General features: G+C 47.0%; 1 protein-coding gene across 1 annotated transcript in view; it reads left to right on the forward strand.

Annotated features, from left to right (window-relative positions):
* Window positions 1-444: 444 nt before the first annotated feature.
* adamts18 (ADAM metallopeptidase with thrombospondin type 1 motif, 18) overlaps window positions 445-14,166 on the forward strand; it is a 43,822-nt gene continuing 30,100 nt past the window's right edge. The window contains exons 1-4 of the mRNA XM_072718234.1: window positions 445-689; window positions 810-873; window positions 1,399-1,718; window positions 13,586-13,817. Of these exons, the coding sequence (XP_072574335.1) occupies window positions 531-689; window positions 810-873; window positions 1,399-1,718; window positions 13,586-13,817 (775 nt within the window). The 5' untranslated portion in view covers window positions 445-530. The remainder of the gene's footprint in view (window positions 690-809; window positions 874-1,398; window positions 1,719-13,585; window positions 13,818-14,166) is intronic.

Here is a 14,166-nt window from a genome sequence, read left to right on the forward strand (position 1 = left end):
CCCTGTACTGGATAAGCAGATCGAACAAAGTTGAATGGATGGATGGATGCATGCATAGATGAATGGATGTTACAAGACAAATTGGAAAATCATGTCTTTCCACTGTTGAAAATTCACTTGACCAAAACATTGAACTTTGCTTGGAACAGGCAAATCTTAATAGTCCCTGCTCTGCTATAACTAAAAGCGCATGCATACGTTTGCATTTCAAGCAAAGCAAGGCACGCGCACGCAATATATGAATATATGAATGTAACCCGAATAAAGCGGAGCTTCCCACGGCGTCGGGCGCGCTCCGCTTTGATCCCCCTGACAGCGCTGCGCGGGGCTGGGCGCTGATTGGCCGATGCCCCCCCCCACTCCCGTCGGGACCCGCTGCTGCCGCCGCACGGTGTCTCACACGGTGTCTCAGCAGTTCAGTCTACCTGTCCCGACATGCGCATAACCGAGATGGGATCGATGGACTTCACGTAAGAGGACGGGCATGGGATACAGCTCATAGCCGCGCTTGACAATGTTATTGCGCTCCGATGCGGCTTATTTCTGCGCTTTTCATCGCGGCAGGACGGAGGAGCTTCACGCATGTCAGCATGGATGGTCTTTCTTTCTTGATATGGACTTTTTCTGTCCCCTTGTTCAGCCACAGTTCAGTGAAGTTATCCACGCTGTGGTTTGGGAATATTATGAAGGCAGGTGACAAATGTGTTTTTTTCCCCTCCTTTCTTACCTCTGTTTATGCTTGTGCATGTGCTTTTTTATTTACGTCAAAGTCTTATTTAACTTTACCTGCGTTGTGTTAAACTTGGCAGGTCTGTTTCTCCCTGTCTTCTGTCACCGGGACGCTTATGAGTGACACCAGCGGTCTCAGCCATGGTCAGTGCTTCCACGTTATTTTACAGGAAAAAGTTTGCGTTGGGTGATGCGCGGGTGGCAGGCGTCCAGAATGTTTTTTTTTTTTCTTTGCAAAAAGCGTGATGCAAGCTACTGTGGACTATGCAGTTGCTTCTGTAGCGTGAGATATAATCAATGATTGTTGTTCGTGTGTCATACTTATAATGTGAGCCCATCACCGAGTGAAAAGTGGCGCACTACATATCTGTGAACTGTAAACAACTCATCTTATTAATTTGACGGATAGATTGCACACATGTGTGCACCAGAGTGAGGCTGAGTGTACAAGATAATCCTACTCCAATCCTTTGCTGTACTCCATTCAAGTGTTGTTATACCAACTTAATGAAAATGTACAAGTATTTTGCGTAGGATTTCTAAAGAAGAACAAAAATTATAGGAGTTTTGAGTGTTATTTTGGTGCAGAGGATTTAGGATCTCTGTGTTGTAGTAGGAGCTTCTTTGTCATCCCCTCTGACCGGTATGCACTGTCTGATTCTTCACCAGATTACGTGTTTGTGACACCGGTGGAGGTAGACTCACTGGGCGGCTACATCTCTCACGATGTGGTGGCTCGCAGCCGGCAGCGCCGGTCGCTGGTGCCAGACCCGGGTCCGCTTCACTATAGGCTGTCGGCCCTCGGGCGGGACCTGCACTTGGACCTCAGGCCATCTGCGGTGCTGGCGGACGGTTTTGCTGTTCACACGGTCGGCAGGGGGGGCGTCACGACGGGCCGGGCGGCTCTGGACATTCGTGGCTGCTTCTATCAGGGATTTATACGTAACCACTCCGCATCCTCCATAGCCGTGTCCACCTGCACGGGCCTGGTAAGTCCCCTCCCCCCATCCTATCTGTCTTGTCTCACCCCCCCCCATTTTTATTTGTGTTTCTGCCTCCCAGTTCATTGCAACATCTGAACAGGGGGGATTGTAGGATTGTGGGGTGGGGGGTCGGGGGGGGGGGTAGTACATTAAGGGCCATAATTGATACAATTGGGCCAACCCTATTGTTAGCCAATTATATGTTTTGAAGTGGTGACTGATATGAGAAGGGGCCAATCAGCTTCCTGCTGGGACCCTGCCTCTGCTTCTAGACTGAGAAACTCAGACATTCTGGGAAACCCCGTGAACATGCTCCATGTGTGGAGCTGGGAAATCTCCACGGGGTCTGAATAGCGTTCCTGATAAACTGGGCTCCCAAATTCTTACACATTACCAGATAACGGATCACAGTCCCCAGGGATCCTCCGGTATCTCTTGGCGCTCCTGGTCTTGCACTATCAAACCATTTGTTGTCATGCAGACGCACGTGCGGCATTTATGTGACAGCGTGCACTGTGGTGGGGGCTAATTTACCTGTGATTGGTCCCGCCGTATGAGCGAGCGTCGGCTTTAGCCCGTAAGAAGTCCCGTGCGGGTTGCGTTAGCACTATGTCACGAAAAACCGCACCCCTATGTGAATGGAGCTCTTCCTGACTGAGCATCACGATGGATGTGAAATCACAAAAGAGCGCCGTCATGTGGTGGCGCCCCTGTGGGAACGTTACTGTTCAACAGGAAGCGGCCTACTTGAAAGGCTTTTGGGTTTTAGCCCCGTGGTCACGTGATCCCTCTGGACGTCATGGTCTGATAAAAAACGTAGCTCCCGTCTCTCTCTTTGCGCACCATTTGTTCCTCATTTGCCCCACTTTGCTGCCCCACTCGTCGCCTGTAATTAAACCCAGGACAAGGTTCTCCGCTGCTTGGCCGGTGCCGCTGATCTCTGCATTGTCTCTTTCATGACTGGTAGCTCCTCCACAACAGAACAGCAGTGGTCCGCTCCCCCAAACCGCGCTGGCACACAATGCTGTTTGGGCAGCACTCGCATCTGAATAGGCTGGAAGGGCACTTTGATCTACCCACCCCCTCCCCATTATTTGCTTTTTTTTTTTTTGAAGGATGACCCCCCCCCCCAGGCATCAGCGATAATTGCCTGCTGTCCGTTACATCTGCACATGCCTAGATTTCCAAACGAAAGCAGAGCTTCCACTCAAAGGTCTCCTTCCTACAGTTGCGTTTGTGTATCCGTGTAGCAGGGAGGGAGGGGGGAGGAGTCTAACCCCGTATCGCTCTTCCCGAGCAGCTTTGGATTAAGTACAAATGAGGGCTCATACACCCCCCCCCGACCCATTTGCCTGGAAACACAGGGGATAACTGGCGGTCTCTTTTGGCTGGAGGAATGTGAATTCGCAGTTCGAAGTGTCGAGAGTTTGTGTTCAGAGGCTGTCGAGTGCGTTCACAGTGCCCCCCCCCCCGCCACCCCCCCCGTGGGACTAAGAGACATCCCAGGGGCTGCCTGCTCCACACTTCCTTTTGATGCTGGAAGATGAGTCCCGAGAGGAATCCCATCCGTTAGGTGGAAGAAGTGTTCCTTTGGTTCATGAGAAACACGAATGCTGACCAAGGCGGGAAAAAACATCTGTCTTACTGCCATAAAAGAAGGTGTGTTTTTGCTGAGTGAGGGGGGGGGGCGTCAGGCTAAGCAGGTTAAGATGCTGTGCATGTGATCGGAAGGTTGCAGGTTCAAATCCTTGACTCAGCAAAGTGACATCACCTTTGGGTCCTTCAACACGGCCCTTAACCCAGAATAGCTCTAGGGGCTGTCTGACGCTGCTTTCTCCCTAAAATGTTTGTCACTTTGGATAGAAGAGAGAGTATTTCGGTGTGGTTACACTGTCAGCCATCACTGCTGGCACTCCAAGAGAGGAGGTTTTGGAGGTATTGTGTGTCGGTTTATTTCTTGGGAGCTGTGGGTGGGGTGACGACCATCTAGTGGTCTTCCCTCAGGTGTTTATGGAGGTGTCCACATGGGACAGAGCGTGGCACAGAGGGTTAGGTTACTGTGCCCATGACTGGATGGTCGCTGGCAAATGGGCCGGCTGAGCCAGCTTTCTCAAAAAGCTTTCTCATGGCTTTTATCTCTCTGGATAAAAAAACACATGATAAAATAAATGCAATTCTGTTGTGATCCTCAGTTGGCCCCTTTCATAGAGACCCGCACATGGGCATGAGCACTTTCCATCACCTTGCCACCTTCAGCTTGCTCCTGCAGCGCTGCGGTTGAGCCGCTGGGGTCTGTTTGTCGTTGGCGCTTGGTGGGCATCTCTGTACGCGCCTGCCTCCCCCGCCTGCCTCCCCCGCCTGCCTCCCCCGCCTGCCTCCCCCGCCTGCCTTTTGTCTGGATGCAGTCTGCAACCCTGGTTCCAATTAAGGGTCTCTTTAATGTTTATATGAATGTCCTCTGTGGCATCAGGACGTGAGACGTGCTCTTTAAGGACTCTGTGCACTTAGCCGGGTTATAAAACCCCCCTAAACCAGATTGGGCATTTCCTTCACTGAATGATGTGGACTAATTGTGAGCGTTATAAAAGTGTTAAGGGTTCATGGATCCAGTTAGTCATCTTGAGCAGAAATCGTAAACATTGTACATGGTGTTCTGTTATTTACCATATAAAAAAAAAGTATCCTTTTGGAATGTAGAAACTTCCATAGCTTGACATTTAATGGGCGGTGTGTGACTCAGCAAATTAGGATGCTGTACCTATGGACAGAAGGTTGTTGGTTCAAATCCCATGGTCGACAGAGTGGTGGCGGTGTTGAGTACCCATGAGCCGGGTCCTTAACCCCCAATTGCTCTATGGACTGTCTGATGCTACATTCTCAAATTCATGTTTATTTGGGTAAAACTGTCTGCTATATAAATAAATGTCATTCAATTGAGATTTGTGGTTAAGACTTGAATTGCATATACGGCAGGCTGGACCTTCAGCAGGCAGGTAGAGCATTTGTCCTGGAATCCTCCCCGCTCTCCTGGAGGGGAGCTAACGGTCTGCTAATGGCTTTTGTCTCAGTGCTGCCCGCGTGAGATGTGTTTATTCAGCCCGAGGGGGCTGTTTGTCATTGCTGCCCCCCCCAACACGTGGTGCCCTACCGGGGGACAGTTGCGATTCCCATTTACACAGGATTGATGAGCTCAAACCTTTTTGCCAGGAGTCCTGCCTTTTTGATCACCAGCAATTATCCCAGCATTTGAAAGGAAAAACAAGCCATTCTTTCCTCTGGGGTATTTATAACCCGTCGCCAGTAAACTCATCTCTCTGGCTCAGATGACACAGGGAAGGTTGTTATTTTGTCCTGCGGGATAATGAGGCATTTCTCAGCACTCAAAATTCTACCATAACGTTGCAGTACATTTGCCCTATTTATACTGTGTGATTCTTTCTTCTGAGAAGACCTAAAAATATGGAGGTAAGAGCTTATGGATTTCCTGTTCTCTGAGTGTTTGGCTCTGAGAAAATGAGGATGTCCCTCCATCCAGGTTGCCTACAGCCATGATGCGATTTCACATCCCGCAGAGCGTTTCATTTTTCAGGACCTGATGCTCTTCAGCTGGCCTGATCCTCAGTCTGGGCCAGGGGGGGGGGGGACCATTATGGAAGATCTGATAGTGGGACACTTGCTGTGGGATTTCTCTGGTTCTCTGGGGCTTCCCTGAGATTCATGTGAGATTCTGCCACGGTTCCCACTGTCCATCTGAAGGGCACATGAGGGTTGTGGGCATTTTGCTGTATATCAAAAGAACTGCTCTATTTCACTGAAGTGTCTGGGAAAACGAAAGGGACTTGCTTAGCTTTTCATCAATCTGGCGTAGCGCTAGGCTATCGAGGAAAATCAGCTTCCAGATCCCTCTCCGGGAGTTCAGTCCCAGCAGTTGTGTGTCACAAGCATCTGGCCTCCCACTTAAAACCCTCGAACCCTGATCCGGTATCCCTGGGACTCCACTGGCTGCAGGATTCTGCGTGAGAGCTACCTGCTGGCAACCGGCACAGCTCTGTGTCAGCGTGTCGGGAGGCTGACAAACAGAAACCAGAATTGGTCTCCTTGGCCTTGTCGCGGTAACAAAATCCCACTCCCCTGTCCCATAATTCACAGCTCGCCGCATCCGCGACAGCCTTACCGTTCACGTTGCGTGCATAGCTGGTGGTGACTCTCAGGGGCACGAGGCATGACAGTGATAGAGTGCTTGGTGTGAGAATCTACCGAAAGCTTCGGGTGGTTTTGCATTGGCTTCCCGTCGGCGGTGTTGCGGTCGCGCTCTCACCCCAGCTGTGGAGATGGAGCTGAGCTCCGATTCCACCCCGTAGAGATGCGGGTGGATGCCAAGGCTCGGCAACGTGGCCTAGTTCCACTACCCATATTCTGCTGCAGAAATACAGGAATTCACAGGTTTTATACGTCATTACTCAGATATGCAACTCCAAGCCAATTAATAATGACCTTTGGACCATGTATATTTCAATAAAATTTAACCATATATGATTGAATAGCTATCCATGGGCTAAATATATTCTTTAAAATATCTTGATATTTTCCATCAATTTTTTAATTTACTTAATACTTCTCTTTAGCACGCACTAAACCAGGGTTTCTCAACCCGGTCCTCGGGGACCAGCAGACGGTCCATGTTTTTGCTCTCTCCCAATTCCCTGCCAATTGGGAGAGAGCAAAAACGTGGACCGTCTGGTGGTCCCCGAGGACTGGGTTGAGAAACCTTGCACTAAACTATCCTGCAGTCCCTTATTGGAAAAATATCAAATAAAATATTCAATATTCAGTATCTATACTTATATCACTGTGTCAAATGAAGAAGTTAGATTTGTGATACTGGATACAGTTGGATAACTCTACCATCAAGGAATCATGCATGAAAAATGTCTAGTCGACTTGTTTTCATGCATGGAGGAATCACCAGTCGTTGTTTGCTTGCTGACCACAGGGGGCGATATAGAACATAGGTCCTCATGAGTGACCCCATGATGGCAGGTGCTGTTCCATTAACAGCTCGGAAAGCCAGTGCCAATGACCTGAGCAACACTGGGGAGCCAAAGGCCTGAGATGAGGAGGGGTGTAAGATGAGAACGTTCCGGCTGAATGAATAGCAAACGTGCTGCTGCACTTCGAATCAGCCACACATTTCACAGCACAAGCTGGCAACCCTTTCAGAACAGCGCTACAGTAATCTAGGGCCTGGGTAAGGACTTCCATATTCTGATAAAGAAGGTCTGATCTTCCTGGTCTTATGCAAAGTAAACCTACAAGGCAAAGTTACATCCAACATGGTCATCTATCCTCACACTGAAATCTGGTAGATTTTAATATGAGTGCCGGACTGAGAATGCTCTCTTCAGCTTCACACCCTACGATGCAAGAAGCTTGGACCAGCTCACAATTTTCTGTTTGTGAACTTGGAAAGCAGTTACTGCTGTTATTTCTGAAAAATGGAAACTTGCAAGACTAATGAACTGCAGTTATTTTCCAATCTAAGCAACTTGATCTTATAATACTGGTTCCACAACGGATGAGGGATAGTATTCGATGTTTTACATTTGCCACTCGTTGCAGCTTTGTATATGATGACAATGAAATGATTCAGTAGTATGGATATTTTCCACAACTCCCTGTATCCCTGCCCTAAAATATCCCCAACTCATGCATTGGAGAATGTCTCCCAAGTGCTGGAAATAGTTTACTTCCTGTGCTCTTTGGCTATGGGGCATTTATCTACCAGGGTGTTCCACCGTCCCACCTCCTGCAGGAAAGTCAGCTACTGGCTCTTTTTATGGTCATGTCTATACCATTAACAGACAAGGGCCCTAAAACTCTGTTAAAATTTACAGGCTTACCTCCCTGACATGGTTATATCCTGGTCCAATATGCCATTTTCTCAGTGATTGTGTTTGATTCTGCTCTATTTTAGAGTTTCCTGTGCTAAGATATCTCAAGAGAATAAGCGACAGGATAAAAAATAAGCATATGAAAGGCTCTAGCAGTAGTATTAAAAGGATGAAACGGACTTCTCAAGCGATGAATAAGTCTTTATGTAGAAGTGAGATCCAGAAGCAGTGGCAGGATTAGACAGCGTAGGTGTTCATCGCGCACACCTGATCCGCCTCAGGCGCGTTGTGGCGAGTCCCCCAAATTACTTCCTCTCCAAGCTTATCCACGCTTCTTTGCAGGTCAGGCCGTAGCATTAAACGCGCAGCCGCACGGGCCCCCCCTCGACGCATGGCGGACACGCAGATGTGATTTGGCACTAACCGGCCTTGAGGTTTTTCACAGCTCGTAACTGGTCAGTAAATCGGAATGTAACACAGTCGACTGTTTTCAAAAGCAATCAGCTTACACAGCTAAGAATTGAAGGTGCTCTTTATGGGCTTGAGCCGCTGAAGATTCCTCATGCTTACTGTAGCTGTGCACTTTGACGGAACTTGAACATGTTCAGCAGGTCGCAGAGTAACACAAAAACTGATCTTTTTTCAACATATGGAAGATGGAGTAAAAGAATTGGCTAATATTGAACATTCAAGATTCAGGGGTTAATTGCCATATGCACAGTAAACAGTCCACCACACTGCAATTAAAGTCTTACTCTGTATGTCTTTCTGGCTAGCAGTGAACACAAATGAAACACAAAACACAAATACAAATTAAGGTGCTTACAGTAAGACGATAAATATGCAATAACTAATATGCAAAGTTAAGTTATTTTAAAGACCTTAGCAAAATGCTGCATGGAACATAATGCTGTCCTCTTTCTTTAATCACAGGTAGGAAGAACACACACTGTAACCGTCATGCGACTGAATTAACAGCCTTGCACTGGAACACCAGTGATACTTTGTTGGCTCTAAATTTAAAATGCATCGTCGTTCTGCCTCATACCTATATAACATGATATTTTAGAGCAGATGGATGAAGTGGGGGGATGCCTCTGAAGTTGAAACGTTTGAAGGAAGCAGTCAGCATAAGAACTGTAATTCGCACGACCCTTACAAGTGTAAATTTAAAAAGGATAACTAGGGGTTTGGCACGTAGGTGTAAAGTTGTAGGATTTTCCTCAAAAGGTAGTGATGGGACCAGGGTTCTAATTCCTGTGGTCTGTCCTTGTGAAATTCCTTAACATGCAAGTCTTTTTTTCGTAACCAGTCCGTAAAGAAGTAAATGCTGAATGCTTCTGTTTATTGCAAGCATTTAGTACCTGTGGAAAGTGTTTGGCACAAAACTATAAAGACAACGAACAAATACATAAAAACAATGTTACTTAAGCCGCTGTGCATTTTTGTTAGGCTAATGGTGGAACCGTCGCTAGTGGAATCGTCGGAAATCCCAAAATATGTCGCCACACTTGATAAACCGATCTGTTGCAGAGTGCTTAATGAGGAAACTCGTTAACGTCACAGGGACGAGGCGCTCCTTTGTGTGGTCCGCAGTGCCTGATTGCTTAATTACACTGTACACATGGTGTTTTTAGGATATTTGTCTGATTGGATTTTTCTTCTTCTTTTCGGTCCTCCCGTCTTTTTTGGCTGAAGTTTGTGCCTCTGAGACGCATAGATGGATCCTTGTCATGACAGATGGATTCCATTTCCTGCCGGTACCATAGGTGCAGAGGCGTATAGATCAGCTAGCAGCCAGGAGAATGTCAGATATTTACAGTAAAACGTTGGGTGTCTGTCAGGCAAATGAAAAGCATGTGGTCACAGGGGGTAGACAATAGGATGTGCTAATGGTGGAGTTCCTCTAGGGTGTCTGACCGACATTCGGAAGCGGAGGGGTGCTGGGGGGGCATGAAAGTGTGGTTTTGGGCTGATGCTAATGAGATCCTTAGTTAGCAGTGTCGGTGAGTTACCCCGCAGAGATGTACAGTAGTGGTACCTTCCAGGCTTTTTCGTGTTTCTTGGCTGCGTTCTCTACCGCTCATGTCACGTTAAAAAGCGTGAATGGTTTCTCCCCTGCCTGATTTATTTGTACCGGAGAATTCGATCCAGGGTGTGACGCTTGTGTCGGATAGGTGATGTAATGTTGACGATCCCTTGCCGGGGACGAGGGAAGAGCCTGTATTTGGTGATTTTGTTTTAAGGTAAACTCAGGACAGAGAAGACTGAGACAAATGAGGTGGAAAGAGTCGGTTGAAGCTGTAAACATTACAAAACAATTGATTTACGAGCAATTAAAAACAACTCAGTCAGCTCGCCCTTGTGAGTTTCGAGCGTGTTCTGGGATGAATTTCATCGTAAAAATGCTTCGCCGCGGAATTAGTCAAGCTAAGCTTCCGTCTGTAATTTTATTATGATAATGATAGGTTGTATTAATTTTTTAAACAAAAAACAATTTCCTTGTGATCTGCCTCAAAAGAAATGTTTTGAGTAAGCCAAGTTGAGCATATATCCAGCAAAATATTACTGCTTTCTTTGTCATCAGGCAGTTCAAAGACCCTTAGATAAACCTGCTCTTTACACTGAAATGATTGATAAGGTCTTGCAGACAAGAAGACACAGTACGTAGGTTAGCTCATAAAGTCAGTAATTGTCATGTTCAGCATGTGGTACATCACTTTGCAGATGGTTCTTTGGAACCTCTTTCTGGAAGCATTGAGGGGCTTGATGGCCTGGTAATTGTGACTCCACAGTGGCTCAGTAGGGGTGGATATCAGTGTATATTGAGGGAATGAGTTGCTGGGGAGGTGTTGTGGACACAGTCTGTACAATTCATCAGGAGCATCTTTACAGAGTTAGCCTAGTTAAGGGCACTGAGAGCAGGGCTGTGATATGGTAGTTATGTGGAATGGGAGGTAGCATCAATATTACATTTACATATTTAGCAGAGATGTTTATCCAACATAACATGCATTTTTGAGAGAAAGCACAGCCAGACAGCCCCTACAGTTATGGGGGTTAAAGGTTTGTTCGAGGATTCAACATTTAAACTGCTCTGCCAAGTCTGGGATTTGAACTAGAGACCTTCCAATTACAAACACAGCATCCTAACCCCCTGAGCCACACACCAGTCCCAAAAGGAATAAAAGGGTGAAATAGGAAACTGGAAGAGTTTGTCGAATTGCATAGAAGGTATCAAAGAGTAATTATCAGGAATACGTAGCTGCGGTGAATCAAGATGTGAGATGGAAGGAGCCAGTAGTGTTGGTCTCTGGTCAGCTGGGGAGTTGGAGTAACTGTGAAAGGGGTCAAAGGGTATGATCTGTAGCTTTCCATGGCTTTGATGGACTGGGGGGTGGTTGCCAGTCTGGTTGCTGTTTTCACAGCAGGCTATCCAGCTTAGCTCTTTGTCCTCACACTTGTTTGCTTTGTCACCCGGGAGAGTGGGAAGGGGTAGACGTGGTGTGGTGAAAGCTGCCCACATAGACAGGGGGTAATGAATGATATTCGGTTTGGGTTCGGAGTGGGATGGGGGTGTGGATTGGGGTGAATTCAGCCCTTGGGAATGCTGAAACATCAGCACACTTTGAGTTGGACTAGACATGACTGCAAGTGGGCTTTGGATACTGGCAGACCAGGGAAGGGAAGGAAATAGCAGAAGGAGATTTGAAACTGATTGGTTGATGGGAATGATTTCATACTGTCAGCAAGATAACGTTTGGACGCTGCAACTTGGTTTCTAAAACGAGGCTGTCAATTTGACATAGCAAAGGAAGCCAAACATCGGTAGAAATTTCATTCCTTGTTCAATCATTGTCTTTCTTTCGTGCTGCAACAGCTGAGCTGCTTGTCGATCGGTGGACGGCTGAAAATACACAAAAATTAGCACCCGTGTATTTGGCCGCCATTGTTCTCATTGACACCGACTATGATGGATGTGAGCAGGTCTCTGGCTTCCAGTTTCTGCCGGTCACTTGACGGGAGCCATTTGCCGAATAGCATGAGCAGCTAATACTGCGGAAGCCTTATACGAGGAGCTGTCCAAAAGCAACAGCTCCGATTCTGGCGGCCTGGGGGCGAGCGCGGACCGTCACTGTCTCGTTAAACTCGGATCACTCACGCTAGACATTACCAGATATAAAAATATTGAAATACAACGAACACGGTCTGTCCCGGCCTGGACATTTATCAAGCAATGAGACAGATACAGTAGTGAGGCCAAGCTAAATACGCCCTTGTCACTTGCTAACTGAGCTAACTTGACGTGTTTCACAGACAAACCGAAACGCCCCTGCATTGCTTCCAGATCTCCGGCTGCTCTGCCAGACTTCTTTCTAAGCATTTTGTAAAATTCAGTCAGCTTGTACTTAATTAGCGTTTCCTAATGACTGGAAGCCTTTGTTGCAGAATGGCAGCGGTATGCAGTATTTACAGCTGTGTTTGTGCCGGAGAGCTCTGAACAGACTCTAACAGGACCCTGGTGTTGCCGTTTACTCTACCTTAGCTCGTCGTAAGTTCTAATAAAAATATTGCTTGGTTGTGTTATTTTAAAGTTCAATTTTTATCGGTTATATGAAAAAGAATATCGCATGACACTTGCTGAATTTCCAGGACTTGAGGAAATACCGCATAGTATAGAATGGCCTCGCACGTCGGAGACGAGTTGCATGCGATTGATGGGGCTGACGCATGTGCCAAACGTGTGTGGAAGCTGGCAGACCTTTGGGTGGGTATCTGAAGGTTCAGGCTGTGAGAAGACTAGGTATTTGTGGGTGGGGGACTGTGTGAATGTGTGTTTCCTGGACAGCTGTCGGGGAGTAATGAGAAAGGACGGAGCTCTCCAGTCAGGGCTCGATGCGAATGGTATCGATGGGCTGCAGGTGAGTGGCGGGTGAGACGAACGGCGTGTCTCATTGCCAAATGGATGTGGAAAGGCTCCGGGACCCTTAACGGCTGCAAGCATTCCGCCCAACTTAACCCATCATATCATCATATTAGTGATAAATATAGATTTGGCCAGGAAAGGCCCGGTTTGTTGCTAAGACAGCTTACCAAGCCAATTGGTTTCTCTTAGTCAGCTTGCTGAGACCTCCTGCTGACGGTCTTCCCCTCACAGGTCCTCCCAGATGCCAAAACCCTTCGCTAGGATGCAGTCCTACGTGGATTCATATGTGGCTATCAGATCAATACCGGCCTTTCTTACCAGATGACAGCAGCAGTGAACAATTAATTACCCTCCAGAAATGTGTTTTTACAGACACCTTGGTTTCTGAATGAATGTATCAACTTCTCTGTTTTTTGTAACTTTTCTCACTCTGTCTGGGACTCCAGAAGGTGCCCTGTTTAATGAAAGCCTACTGCCTCGGGTTGGGTTGTGTTACATGACTTTTGTCTCTGTAGGCTTTTATTTGCCCTTTAAGAGAAACTTCTCCTGTCATCTTAAGCCTTGCCCGTAGTATATAATCGAGAACACAGAAATATCATAATTACGAGTTAAAAACACGCCGTTTTCATGATACCGTCCCATCCTGTTGCTGGATATCTAAATTGCTTTGTGATTGTGCTGTGATGCTGATGGACCTGGTCTCGGGTTTAGCTAATCGTTTCTTTAGGAGAGTTCTGGGGTTAAGAGGCTGTTCCTGTGACTGGACATTCACCGATTCAAGTCCTGTAGTTGACAGAGTGATTTCATCATTGGCCCCTTGAGCAAGGTCCTTAACCCCAATTTCGCCTGGGACTGGCTTGCTCTGCTCCCTGAATTATAAATTGCTTTGTATAAAAGCAACTGCTAAATGATTTGCTACTATGCTTGCTGTTGTGTGATAATTTTTCGTCATATTTCTGGAGTTTACCATAACAACTGCTAATTAGTTAATGCTAATGTTTCTTAGCTTACCCTTCCCGTAGGACTAACTCTGTTTGTCTCTGTATCTTCGCCAGTCAGGGTTGATCCGGACATCGGATGAGGAATTCTTCATCGCCCCTCTGCCCCAGCATCTGGCAGCAGAACACAACTACAGCGCCCCCAGAGGGCACCACCCACACGTGCTTTACAAGCGCTCCGCAGAACACCGCATCCATTCGAGGTCCCCCCTGCACCCTGACCACGGCCTCCAGCGGGGGTGGGAAGGACAGTCCGGGAGGCAGCATTTCTGTGGACGACGCAAGAAATGTATGTAAGGGAACTTACTTCCTTTCCTGGTCTGACCTTTGACCTTGTGTAATTTGTATAATATTTAGCAAAACTTATACTGGATAGCTCGCCTAGACATCAATCCAAACAGGAAATAGATGTCAGCAGAGTGGAAGGGGATAGGAATTGTGGTGAAACTGGAATTACTGGGATGTCAGAAAATCTGAGATTAAAAATACGTTTTCTTTTTAATCAGGGAAATAATTGGAGGATCTCTTCTTCATGTTGTTTTGCCCTGTAATGAAAAGGACCAGAAATGGCCACATTTCTTGCTGTGGATACTTACAGTCTGTTTTGCAGAGATGATACAGTGACTCTTAGGAGGTTT

Source organism: Paramormyrops kingsleyae, chromosome 11 (assembly GCF_048594095.1).
Source record: "Paramormyrops kingsleyae isolate MSU_618 chromosome 11, PKINGS_0.4, whole genome shotgun sequence".
NCBI lineage: Eukaryota > Metazoa > Chordata > Actinopteri > Osteoglossiformes > Mormyridae > Paramormyrops > Paramormyrops kingsleyae.